General features: G+C 55.7%; 1 protein-coding gene across 1 annotated transcript; it reads right to left on the bottom strand.

Annotated features, from left to right (window-relative positions):
- Positions 1–2,351: 2,351 nt before the first annotated feature.
- On the bottom strand, positions 2,352–5,390 carry LOC107151546 (formyl peptide receptor-related sequence 4). The gene has a single exon (XM_048791206.1). It carries the CDS (start codon positions 5,165–5,167, stop codon positions 4,148–4,150), a length of 1,020 nt encoding a protein of 339 aa, XP_048647163.1. The 5' UTR covers positions 5,168–5,390; the 3' UTR covers positions 2,352–4,147.
- Positions 5,391–12,719: the final 7,329 nt, after the last annotated feature.

Genomic DNA, 12,719 nt, shown 5'->3' on the forward strand with positions numbered 1-12,719 from the left:
CGTTGCTCCCTGTTTCTGGCAGCGTGGGCGAAGGGACAGAAATCGTGGCAGGGGCCTACAGCGTGAGTGGGAGGCTGGCCCAGTGGCTCAGGCTGTCACAGCCAAGGTACATCATTGTTCCTAAGGTTCAGAGGCAGGAAGCTGCTGCCACTGTCACTGCCACATGCCGCAGTCCGGCTGGCTGCAGCAAAATAACCGGGGGGTGACGAATAACTTGTGTACATTGATACAGCAGGAGTAGGAGCCGTTTATTGCAGGACAGGAGCAGTATTTATACATTCCACACAGCTTATCTAATTAACATAAACTAGATACATCAGTCAACCAATCAGGAATCTCCACACTTAATAGCTCGCTTTTGTTACTTCTCAAACCACTCCCTCTGGCATTTTGCCAGGCACCATCCAGACTTGTTTACCAACTCTAACATTCCCCTGGCAAAATGCCAGGTGTTATTTTGACTTGTTTACAGACTTTAACAGCCACAGTCCACCTGACAACTTCTAATCCCACCCCAAACTGGTGACCAACCCAACCACCACTGCATTGCTGTCCCTTGTGTGTGGTGGACGCTGGAGGAGTGAGTTTCACCTGGGCCACCTTACCTGTTCTCCCACGCGTGTGCGTTCTGGGCTCTCGGATCTTATTCATCTCAATGCCAAATTCAGAGACTCCCCGTGACATCTCACACCTGTGTCCCACTCTCCCCCAATCCCCTGTAGAAATGTCCCCTCTACCCAGAATGCACTTCCCTGGTCACCATGGCCACCATTCTGGTCTCCCCGACGACCCCCTCTTGGTTCCAGAGGTTTCTCCCCTCTTTGGCTCAGAGGCCAGGGAAAGGGAGAGAGGTGCAGCTAACTGCGGCCAAGGTCCCATGACCATGAACTTTCAGGAAGTGAGGACTCATGGGGGAGGAAGGCCAGGGGTGGGGCCAGGGCAGTGAGGGGAAAGGTCCTGACCTCTGACCTCCTTCCCTAGAATGTGACCCTGGCTATGGCTGTGTTCACCATCCTCACCTCCATCTACTTCTTCAACAAGGTGAGCAGAAAGAGGATGCAGGTGGGGGCCCAGGCTGTCTCTGCTCCCGTTTGATCATCTCGGTCTCTTTCTCTCCATGTCTCTGTCTCTGCATCTCTTCCTCCCTCAGGCTCAACAGTGAGAAGACACAGGCTCCCCAGTCCAGGGGCCTGGTTTCTGCCCACCTGCACCATGTCCCTGGCCTCTGAGACCCAATAAACATACAGCATTAGCAGACCCTGCTCCTGCTCCCCCACAGCAGGGCCAGCCTGCCTGCTAGTGGAAATCCAGCCCTCTGGGTCTGAGGGGGGAGGCTGGGCCTGGACCCCCTGAGTCTGAGGGAGGAGGCTGGGCCTGGACCCCCTGAGTCTGAGGGAGGAGGCTGGGCCTGGACCCTGGGTCTGAGGTAGGAGGCTGGGCCTGGACCCTGGGTCTGAGGGAGGAGGCTGGGCCTGGACCCCTGGGTCTGAGGGAGTAGGTTGGTCCTGGGCCCCCCCGGGTAGGATGGAGGAGGGCTGGGTCTGGACCCCCCAAGTCTGAGGGAGGAGGGCTGGGCCTGGACCCTGGTCTGAGGGAGGAGGCTGGGCCTGGACCCCTGGGTCTGATGGAGGGGCACTGGGCCTGGACCCCAGGTCTGAGGGAGGGGGGAATGAAACCCCAGGTTCTCAGATGCCTAATTTTTGAGCTGGGTTGGGGAATGAGTTGCAGGCCCGGGTGCACTCGGAGAGGGGGAAGGACATTCCCACTCTAGGCCCAAAGGCACAGAGGGGAGAAAACATGGCAAGTTTACTACCCAGCACTAAAACAGCCTGCATTGTACCTCAGACTCTTCAAACCTCATCTTCCCCTTTCTGTCAGACAAAGATAGAAATCTTAATCTGATGGGTCCTGGAAGGTCACAGCAAGGATGAACTGACATCAAAGTTGTAAATGGACGTTCTGAACAACAAAGGGTCTGTAATTAACTACCATATTATTCACCATTATTTTATTGTGTGAACACACCCTCTGTTTTCTTAACAAACTCCTATTCAACCTTGGACACCCCTATCCATGCCCCTTTTTATAAAAGTGTCCAAAACCCCAGGTAGGCAACCTGTTAGCAGCCACCTGGATTGCTGTCCACTCCATGCCTCCAACCTCAGTGAGTGCTTTGGGAGCCACCAGCCTTTGCTTGAAGTTCATTTACATCTCATCTAGTTAGAAACAATTTCAACTCAGTATCTGAAAAGTTAACTTCTGAATAGCGATTGTAAATCACTTATCAGGGAAAGGACTAGGAAATCCCAATTACGAGAATATTCACAGTCATGGTATGATTTTAGCTCAGATCAATGTTTTATTGGATTACAAATACTTTAGGCCAATTATTTCAGCATAATTGGGAATAGAGCCCTCTGTAATTCTCCAAAGCATCCTAATTTGATGAGTCCTTGGTTGCAAAACGACGAAGAACCAGAAGGTGGCGGTGTTGGACTATTTTCTCCTGCAGAATTTAGCTCCAGGGTCGCGCTCCGCAAAGGAACTTTGATTTCCGCAAAACCACAATTCTCTGACCTGGGAGGTCCTTGCCGCTCCTCTCGGCTTGGGCTTGGGCTCTCTCTCCCCGGACCTGCCCCAGCCTCCCGTCTCCTCCAGTCCTCCGTGGGGCCGTCCTCAGCGCTGACCTTGCCCTCCCTGCTCACAGCCCCCTTGGGGTTCCTCCTCCTCCAGCCCCTGGCCTGGCACTGAGGCTGGGGCTACCGGGCTCGCTCTGGTTTCTTTTTAAAACTCCCACCCGTCCCCGGTGGCCCCTCCGCTCTACATAGAACTCACATATGCTCACACAGAACTCAAAGATGGTTTAAAATGCCACACGCCCATGCCTTTGCCCTGGCTGTCCCCCCTGCCTGCTGTACCCTTCCCACTTCAATTTAGTGTCCCCGCCTCCAAAGGCTTTCCCCAGGGCTCCCCACGCAGAGGGAAGGGAGCCCGTCCTGCGCACGCGCCCTCCCGGCCCCACTCTCCTCCGCGCGCTCGCAGGGCGGGCTGTGGTTTTAAACTCACGCCAACGGAGCCTCTTCTCCCTCTTCCCACTCCTCACCCCCACTTCAGGGTTCGACCACTTAAGATTTCTCAGTGTTCTGGGAGCTGTCAAGGCTGCATTTGGGCAACCACAGACACGTGGAGATTGATGGCCCTCGGCCGGCTGCCCTGCGCATCCCCGGGGAGCTTTTGAAATTCCCCAGCCCAGCTTCACCTTGGACCGCTTAAACCACCACGCCTGGGGATGGGCCCGGCATCGATTTTATTTTAAAAGCTTCCCTTGGAGATACCAAGGTGCAGCCAGGGTCAAGAGGCATACCCGGATGCATTAAAAAAAGAAAAAAACACAGCCGTTCTCCCTTGGAGTTGAGCACAGGTCAAAGTTGTGTGGCTGCATGGAAGACTCGGAATGTGGCGCAAAAATTAACTGAGTTTGGAAACATTTGGAAATTTGAAAACAAAGGTAGTTTCCCAGGGCCCGGCAGAGAAAGCTTGCTAAGAGTGGACTTGAAGATTTGCGAGACAATGGGGTCAACAACCCACAGGCGCAGTGTGGTCTTATTCTGTTCCACCTGGAATAACCAGGGTGGGTGTCACCCTCCATCACCTGCCCAGTTCCAGGTGGCGCCTGTGTTTCTTTTCATCCAGACTCAGGCCTCTCCCTGTCTCAGAGCCGTCTCTCAGTCTCTGTCTCCCTGTCATCTGTCTGTCTGTCTGCCCCTCTCTCTTCCCACACTTCTCATTGGATACCAGCCCTATCTCTGCCTCCACCCAGCAGCCTGACCCGTCTGTCACCTCCTCCCTGCCCCAGCTCCCATCTGCTACCTGTGCCTGTGTGATTCCTCCCCAGGTGCCTGTTCCTCCCCCTGGCCTACCTTATCCACCCGCTGCTGCTCTCCCTGGGTCTCTGTGTCCCTCCCTTTCTGGCCCCTCTCCCTCTGGGTCTCTGTCCCTCTCTGTCTCTGTGCCTCTCCTCCCCTTCTGCCCACCACGCGGGACAGCCTCTCAGCTCAGCCCCGCCTTCTTCCCTGGAGGTGGAGGAGATGGGAATCTGCCCTCTCCCCTACTCACCAGCTGTCCCTAATGCCCCAGGAATTGCCTCTCAGGTCGCTGCAGGAGGGCTCAGCCCACCAGTCTCCTCCCCAGATGCTCCCCTGGGGCAGGACCAGAGGGACTGACACAGCTGTCGCCTGAGGGCCTGGGCCACACACACATAGAGCAAGGGGTTGAGGCAGCCACTGGCCACCACCAGGGTGAACCCCAAGGGTCTGAGAAGCACCCAGACGTCCCCCAGGTCCAGCCCAGCCTCCTGCATCCCCAGGAGCCTCAGGAGGAGTAGCAGGTGGAAGGGGAACCAGCAGAGAAACAGCATGGCCCTGGTGGCCCAGGGCACGCCCAGCAGTGGGGGCCGCCCCGGGAGCCTCGCCAACCACAGCCTGGCCCGCAGGAGGCTGTGGAAGGTGCTCAGCACCCCCAGGGGCACCCCAAGCCCAAACACCAGCTGGTCCAGCACGTGGCCCCAGGATCTGGAGCCCTGGCCTTGGCTGGGGAGCTGCCCTGCAGGTGTCCTGTTGTAGGGGTCAGCGGGGCTTGCCTGGTCCCTCAGGGCTCGCAGGGCTGACCCACCGAGGCCCAGCAGGAGGAGCCAGAACCCAGCGGCCCAGAAAACCACCTGGCGAGCCGTGTGGTGAGCCAGCGCCCAGGCGGGCTGCAGCAGGACAGCCTGGCAGTCAGCAGCCGCGCGGGTCAGCAGGCGGCCACTGGCGTAGAAGGTCAGGAAGGCCAGGCTGGGGTCCAGACGGCAGAAGGCAGCACCCAGGGGCCAGCAGGAGCGTGTCCAGGTGAGGGTCAGCGGCAGAAGGACTGTGAAGATGGCATCGGTGGTGGCCTGGTGGCCAAACCAGGCAGCCGACAAAGGGGAAGGCAGGAGGGGGCCCGCAGCCTTGATCAGCAGGCCGTGGCTGGTCACCTCCAGCAAGTAGGAGGTGAGGGCCACCAGGGAGTAGAGGAGGATGAGGGAGGCCCAGGGCAGGCACAGCGCCTCATGGGGAGCCAACCGCGGAGTCTCTGCAGGGTCCTCCATGGGCTGGATGATGCTGTGGGGACCCACAGGCCACCACATTAGTGTGACCTGCCGCCGTCCCCAGAACCACCCAGGTCCTGCAGTCAGCCCCACTGTCCACCCAGAGGCCCGGGCATCATCCTCTCCTGTTCATCTCCCATCCTGGCTCTGCCCACGGCGCCCACCCCGTTCAGAACTCATTTTCCTCCCCAGCCTCCCTGCCTCCAGCCTCCTGCTCCAGCCCATCTTGGAATACTCCAGAGCTGACCTGTCCCTCCCCTGGTGGCAGCCCTTCCGGTGCTCCCCAGCACCCCTGGACAAGGTCCCAGCCCCTCAGCCCAGGGTGGAAATCCTGGGAGGCTGTCCCTGTTCCCCACTGCCGCCTCTTCTGGCCTCCCCCCAGCATCAGGCCTACAGGCTTCCGGAGCCAGCTCCTGCCCTTCAACCCTTCTGTCCTCGACCTCCTGGACTCTGCATCTCCAAATCTCAGAGCCCTACCTGCCAGGTGGCTTCTCTGAGCAGCTCCTCCTCCAGGTGGAGAAACCAAAGCCCAGAAAGAGGGATTCAAAATCCCACTGCAAAGCCGACACCGTGGGACCCTGAGGCCTGGGTGTTGCCTCGGGGGATCTGTCTGCAAGGCCAGCTCTGTCTGCAGGCCTCACTGTATCCCCTCTGTTCTGTGGTGTCCTCCTCTGGCAGGTGGAGGGTAGGTGTCTTCCGGGTGTCTGAGCAGGAGCTAGTAACGTGGTATCCCCAGAGGATTGGAAGTGGAACCTGTGGGCAGCTCACAGCGGAGGGAAGAGGAAGTGGGAGCCGGGGCCTGGCTGGGAATGAGAGAGGCCACTGAGTGGGGCTGAGCCTGGGCCTCGGTTTCCCCTCTGTGTATCCCCAGGGTGGTTTCGGCCCCTCCCCCGGCCTGCAGCCCTGCCTGTTGTAGCCCCGCCCACCATCTGCCTCCCAGCTCCCCACTTCCCTCTGCTCTGCAGTTCCTAGAATAAGCCACACCTCTCACACACACAGGCACAAACAGCACTGTCCCTGCTGTTACTCATCCCTTTGCTGAAGAAGCAAACTCCTATGCATCCTTCAAAACCCAATTGGGTGCCACTTTCCCTGGAAACCCTTCTCTGGCCACCACTCACCCCATCAGACTGGGTCAGGTACCACTGTCCTTGTATGCATCATGTCTCAGAGTGGGTTGGTGCTATGCCAAGGGCAAGGACTAAGTGTCCACTGAGAACAGACAGTGTGCGATGTCCTTTACATCATTTTAATTTCTTCCAAGATCCCCGTGAGGACATTACTATTGCTGCCTGCATCTTACCAGGGGGAGACTGAGGCACAGAGCGAGCACAAGGAACTGAGCCGGCCAGGAAGTCAAAGGACTGAGGAAGGGATCTAGGGCCACCGACTGTGGCTGCATCATGTCATCCTGATGAAACCCGATAACTCCTTGAGCCACCAAACCCCACGAGGCCACAGGGCATGTTGGGAAAGGATGAGTAAAGGAACAGTCCTGTGTCCACCCTGCAGACTCCCACTCACCTAACAATGCCCCATTCACATGTCCCCCTCCAGGAAGAAGCAGAGTCCTGCCTGGAACCTCCTTCCCTCCCTCTCACTCCCTTGACCCCCCTCCACTGGAACCGTCTCAGTGTGTTTCCTGAACAACCCAGGAGCCCCCGAAGGCTGAGTCACATCCCCAGAATCATCCCGTCAGGGGTCTGAATGGCAGGCGGCTTGGGCACAAATTTACATGGACAGCTGATGGTCTGGAGATGGCCTGGAGGAGGGGGGGCTAAAACCAGGGGGGAAACAGCAAAACCTCGGGCCAGTTCTCCAGGGAAGAGCTTAGGGCTGCAGGCCCAGAGCACCGACCTCCCACCTGCTGACCCTCCCCTCGCTCTGGCCTCTGGTGTGACCCCAGCCCCATGCACACTCCTTGGCTGGAGAACCAGGGGTCCGTCAACGTGTGATGAATGATGACCATACTGGATCCACCCCACTGTCCTTATTTGCACCGGGCACCTCCAGGCCTGGACCCTGCAGTGCCAGCTGCCTGCGGCACCCCTTCCTCCCGCAGCCTCCTGGATGCCTCCGGTGGGGTCTTCAGGTCTGCTCAGCATGTCCTGGTCCCCAAAAAGTCCCCAGGCCATGGGAGGGGGCAGTAGCCTCTCTTCCCTTGCTCTCCCCTAATCCCTCTTCCTATTGCTCATGACCAGCTATTGTCTTTAACTTGGGCCTCCTGCCAATCATTTGTGTCCCCCACCCCATGCTCTCACTTTGAACCGCCATCAGAGCAGGGACAGCAGGGGTTCCCTCCACTCTGTACCTGAAAGCGCTTGATGCTTCATAAAGACTGTTGAATGAGGTGAGCCGGGATCCCTGTGCCCACTGAGGTGGCAGATGGATGGCCCCCAGGAGGTCCCTGTTCTAACCCCTGGGACCCCGGGAATGTGTACCATGACTCAGCCAAGGGAAGCCAAGGCCACAGTGGCACTAAGGCTGCTGCTCTCGTCCTCTGACAACAGGGAGACCGTCTCGCGTGGTCCAGGTGGGCCTGATGTGGCCACAGAGGTCCTTGTGGGGAAGAGGAAGGTGAAAGAGTGGGAGCCAGGGACAGATGTAAAGAGGCCGTGGGGAACGTGGGCCCCTCGCCAGGCTGGGAAAGGCAGCTGACTCTCCTCAAGAGCCCAGAGAACTTTTTAGGACCTGTAGAATAATTTGTGTTGCTTGAAGCCCCCAAATTTGGATACTTTGTTACAGCAGCAAGAAGAAATCAATACACCCATTTTATAGACCAGCAAATGGAGACACTCGGAAGGTCACACAGTCACTTCATTGTTGAGTTTGCCTTTGGAAGGAGAAGGGGGTGGGGAGTTGGGGGCAGACTGCAGAGAAAGGGGGTCTACACCCAAGATGGCTAAAGGGGGGACCTGGAGGGAGTGGCTAGGCGGTGGTGGCAGTGGGTAGGACAGGTACTGGGAAAGAGGAAGGAGCACCAAGAAGAGGGGAAGGGGTGGCACCGGTGGACCTCAAACTGCCCGAGATGTGGAGGAGGAGGTGAAGCCAGGCAGGAGGAGGAGTGTCCTGGATCTGTACCCACCGCCAGGTTTCCCCCAGCAGGGCCCCCTGCCCTCCCGCAGTGTCTGCCCCATCACCTTCTCCAGCTCAGTGCCCTCCACGCTCAGGCCACCTCCTCTACCCCTGGACCCTGGACGCAGCCTCCTCCTGGCCTCTGTCCACCCCCACCAGGGATCTTTCTACCCTCTGCCCTCCCTGCTTACAGACCTGTCATGGCTCCCAGCACCCCTGGCAAATCCCCCAGTCCCTCAGCCTGGGATCCAGCCCCCCCCCACTCGAGCCCCACCCCCCTGGCCGCCGGCAGGCTGGCCAAGCCCCTCTCGCCTACAGCCTGAGCACCTCTCTGGTGGTTGGTGCCCATCTCCACAGACTCAGTAGGCAAATTCAGTTAGAAGGTGGTCACATCGTCTCCTCATTGTATTCCACACGAACAAGAGTGGGCACCCGGAGCCCACGGGGCATCTGGCAGTGCTGCGGAAGCGGGTGGACGCCGGACTCCCACGGTCTTGAGTTCGAATCCCGGCCCTGGCAGCGCGTCCTGGGGAGGGGGGGAGCACCGTGCACGAATTAGGCTCATACCTCGCAGCTGCTCTGCGAGGAGTAGAAGGCCCGGGGCGCTCAGACCGACGGTGTACGAGCGGGGAGGGCTCCTGCGCGGGGCTGGGGACGTGTCGAGGTGAGGAGTCTCATGACAGCTATTTTCCGACATTTGATGACAGACTGTCTCCTAAGGCTGGGAACATCTCAAACCAGGCCAGATTGGGGGCGACGCCTCCCCTCCCGCGTTGCCTGCGAGAAACAGAGGTAGTGATTAAGATCGCATAATTACCTCCTCCTGCCTGGGAGGCGAACCTCTCTCCTGCCTGGGATCTTGGGGTTAGGACTGCCTTCCCCTAGCTGCGCGCTCCGCCAGCGTAGAAGCTTCACGCTGCAGTCTCCACCCGTGGGAGGGACTTGCACCTACTATGTGCGGGGCCAACACGTGCGAGATCAGGGCTCCCCAGCAGGTGAAGGCTGCAGGCTCCCCAGAATGGAAAGTACCCCCGGCTGGAATGTCGACCCCGCCCCCAAGCTAACATTCAGGCCCCCCCTCTGGGATATGAGCCCTCCCACTTGGACATCAGCCCCTCCTCCTGGAGTGTTAGCTCCGCCCCCTGGACTCCAGCCCCTTCCCCAGGATGTCAGCCTCTCCCCCTGGAATGTCAGTTCTTCAATTCAAGATCTTTGCCTCCTGCGCCATTTACCCTCCGGGTACTCTATGAGCGAAACTGAATGGGTTGATGCAGTCAGCCCCGTCAAGTGCTGTGCGACCTTCCGTGAGTGACTTTACCTCGCTGAGCCTAGAGTTTCCTCGTCTGTATGAAGGACATCAAGGCAGTGCTGTCCCCATGGGTTGAGAGGCTGATGTCGGGGGCTCACAGGTTTATAAATCCCTGGACAGGATCTGGCACTCAGGAGGTCGTGATGGATGGAGGAGCGACTCGCCTCCTGTTGTCACAGCAGTCTGATGCGGTGAGGAGTTTCAGTCCCCACCGGGCGGAGGAGAAACCCGGGCTCCGGGAGGCGGTCCAGGGAAATGCCAGCCCCGGCGGGACCTTGCCCAGGAGCGCTCCCGAGCGCAGCCCCGCCTGGCCACGCCGCCAGCTCCCCCGCCACCAGAGACCACCGCCCCCGCAAGGAGAGTCCCGCAGCGGGCCCTGAAAGCCACCGTCTACTTGAGAGAACGCGTCGCCGCACTCATTAGAAAATCAATGCAAATTAAAAACCTCCCCGGGATCCACTTTCCCTGGAGAAGGCGAGGAGCAGAGAGTCTGACTCGCGGTTGCGTTGGCGAAGCCAGCCGTGGAAACAGCTTTGCGGAGCGGCGCTGTGTGGCGGTGTCTGGCGACACGGAACACGCCCTCTGACCCAGCAGTTCCCCGCCGAAGAGCTCGTTCTAACAGGTGTCACCGCTGATCGTCGCAGACTCGTAGCGCCTCCTCGGTGCCGGCAGCCACCTGGGCGCCTCACCCACACTAACAGGAGAACTCCTCGCTGCGACCCTTTGCCTGAGGCCCCATCAGTGTCCCCATTTTACACGGGTGGAAATCAAGGCGTGGAGGGCGGGAGCGGCTTGCCTGGTGTCCCTAACAATAAATGACCATGTCTTCGTGTGGACTAAGACTTTTTTGGGACTCAAAAAAGTACATAAATGTTAAGGGATATTATTGCTAGGAGTGTGTGTGTGTGTGTGTGTGTGTGAGAGAGAGAGAGAGAGAGAGAGAGAGAGAGAGAAATTTGAAGATAAATGAAAAAGAATAACAATTTCCCTCCAAGAACCATCTTCTTATCCTTGCCCACACCTTTTCCTTAATTTCCTCATTAACCTCTATTAAGGTTGATGTTTCCTTTCAACTTTTGGTGCATTCATTTTATTGTTCTTTTTCTACTTTCTGGAATGGTTTGCTTTACTAATTTCCTTTTGGACTTTTGTTTTTCCCCTATTAAAATTTAGAGCTACAGATTGTCCTCTAGGCACTGCCTTGGTCCTCCCTCCGCCAGTTTGGGTGGGCAGTGTTTCTAAATCAGGCAAACTTGAGTTTTGATTATGGTTGAACACAGGAGGTACTGATAAAGGTGTTTTGCAACTATGTCCAAGGCAATAGGAGTGGGAATTTTGGGTCCTTCCTCATATTGGATTTTTAATTTCCAATGTGGCCTGTGTTACTTCTACTATGCGGGATCATTCTAGGCTGTGCTTATGACCTAAATCAACCAGTTTGGGGTGGGGAAAGAATACCATTGTAGAATCTTGATTTTTTTTAATGCTCTAAAGCTCATAATTGGGACAGTTAGGAAATTTGAATATGGACTTTTGTTAGATCATATCATGTTAAAGTTCTTAAGGAGAAGAATGAAGTTATGGTTGTGCAGGGAAAATGCCCTTGTTCTTAGTGGCACAGGCTGAAGAATTTATAAGTGACACCTAATGTCCTATTTGCACCTACTTTCAAAAGTTTCAAAATTTTCTGGAGCTGCCTGTAAACACGGCCCCTTAAGGACAGCACCTTGTCAGGGCTCCCTTCCCTGTGTCTCTGTCTTGGCTTGCTACATGGTGGAGGTGCGATAATGTACACATGCAGGTGTGTGGAAAGGAAGTGGGAAGAGAGAGGGAACATGGGAACATCTGCGGGGTGGAAAATATTAACACCTGGGAACTTTATAGGAACCAGGTAACTGAATGGTAACCAGTATTGTACTGATAATCATACCTTAGAAGTTTTTCAAATGAAATCTTTTGTTTTTTAAAAAAAAATTTTTTCAGTTGTAGTTGGACACAATACCTTTATTTATTTGTTTTTATGTGGTGCTGAGGATTGAACCCAGCACCTTGCACATGCTAGGCGAGCACTCTACTGCAACCTCAGCCCATAAAAGACAAGTGTTTACAACAAAGTTTGGAACAGAGGTCACCTTTAGAGTTGGAGGAGTGATTGGGAGGAGGAGGAAGAGGAGGAGGAGGAGGGGGAGGAGGAGGAGGAGGAGGAGGAAGAGAACCCTGGAGTAGTGTTTTATTCTGTGACCTGGCTAAGTCGGGCTCGCTTGGTTTTTCACTTGGTGATCAATCAATTAATTCTCCCAGTTCTTTTTTTTTTTTTTTAATGTTCTCCAGAATGTGTGTTAGATGGAATAATTTTCCAACTTTCAAAGATACATTGTAGCAAGCTCAAAGCAATCTAGACACCCATCAGTAGGGGTTGGGTGAAATACCTTTAGGCACAATATATCTACATAAGAGAACACTTGGCCCCACCACTGAGAAACCATGTGGCAGCCTCACAGACATTTATAAGCAGCCATCTCTTAGACCCACTCTTGTTTGTTTGTTTGTTTGTTTGCAGTGCAAGGGATTGGAATCAGGGTTTCCTGCATGTCAGGCAAGCACTCTACCACTGAGCCACATCCCTAGTCCCTAGACTCTTAATAGAACACACATGGTGTGGGATAATGTACTTGGCATGTTCTGTTTGTGTTAAAAATAATTGTGCATGGGTAGGCTATCTGGAAGGATATGCAAGAAGGTGATGTCATCTCCAGGGAGGAAAAGTAGGCATGGAGGATGAGGAGTAGGAGTGAGAGTTTCTTTTTTGCCATGTGCCTACACCGCTTTAAAGTTTTGGTTTGTTTTTAATAAGCCACTTCCTGCAGTTAGTGTTTTTCAAGGTGCCTCCATCCTTCCCGTCACCGGGGCACCGGGTCATTTAGTCCTATCCTCACCCATGAATATGGAAGCATTTGGTCCCATTTTACAGAGTTGGTCAACTAAGGCTCTGAGTGGCAGAGTTTCAGAACACGTCAGAGCTGGGCCAGAGATGCCACTAAGAACTGGGACAAGTAGCGTGATGGTGTCTGGTTTGGATGGTTTTTTGTTTGTTTGTTTGTTTTTCCTCTCCCTAGAACTAAGGGAATAGTGCCCCACGACTAGGAACCACTAGCATCTCTATCCCTGGAGAGAAGCATTCATGGCATGTATCAGCAAGGGCCGCTC

This window comes from Marmota marmota, unplaced genomic scaffold (assembly GCF_001458135.2).
Source record: "Marmota marmota marmota unplaced genomic scaffold, marMar, whole genome shotgun sequence".
Taxonomy (NCBI): Eukaryota; Metazoa; Chordata; class Mammalia; order Rodentia; family Sciuridae; genus Marmota; species Marmota marmota.

What these genes read in the sequence shown, in the direction of transcription:
- LOC107151546 (XM_048791206.1), bottom strand. Translation starts at nt 5,167, where the DNA reads ATGTGGTGGCCTGTGGGTCCCCACAGCATCATCCAGCCCATGGAGGAC.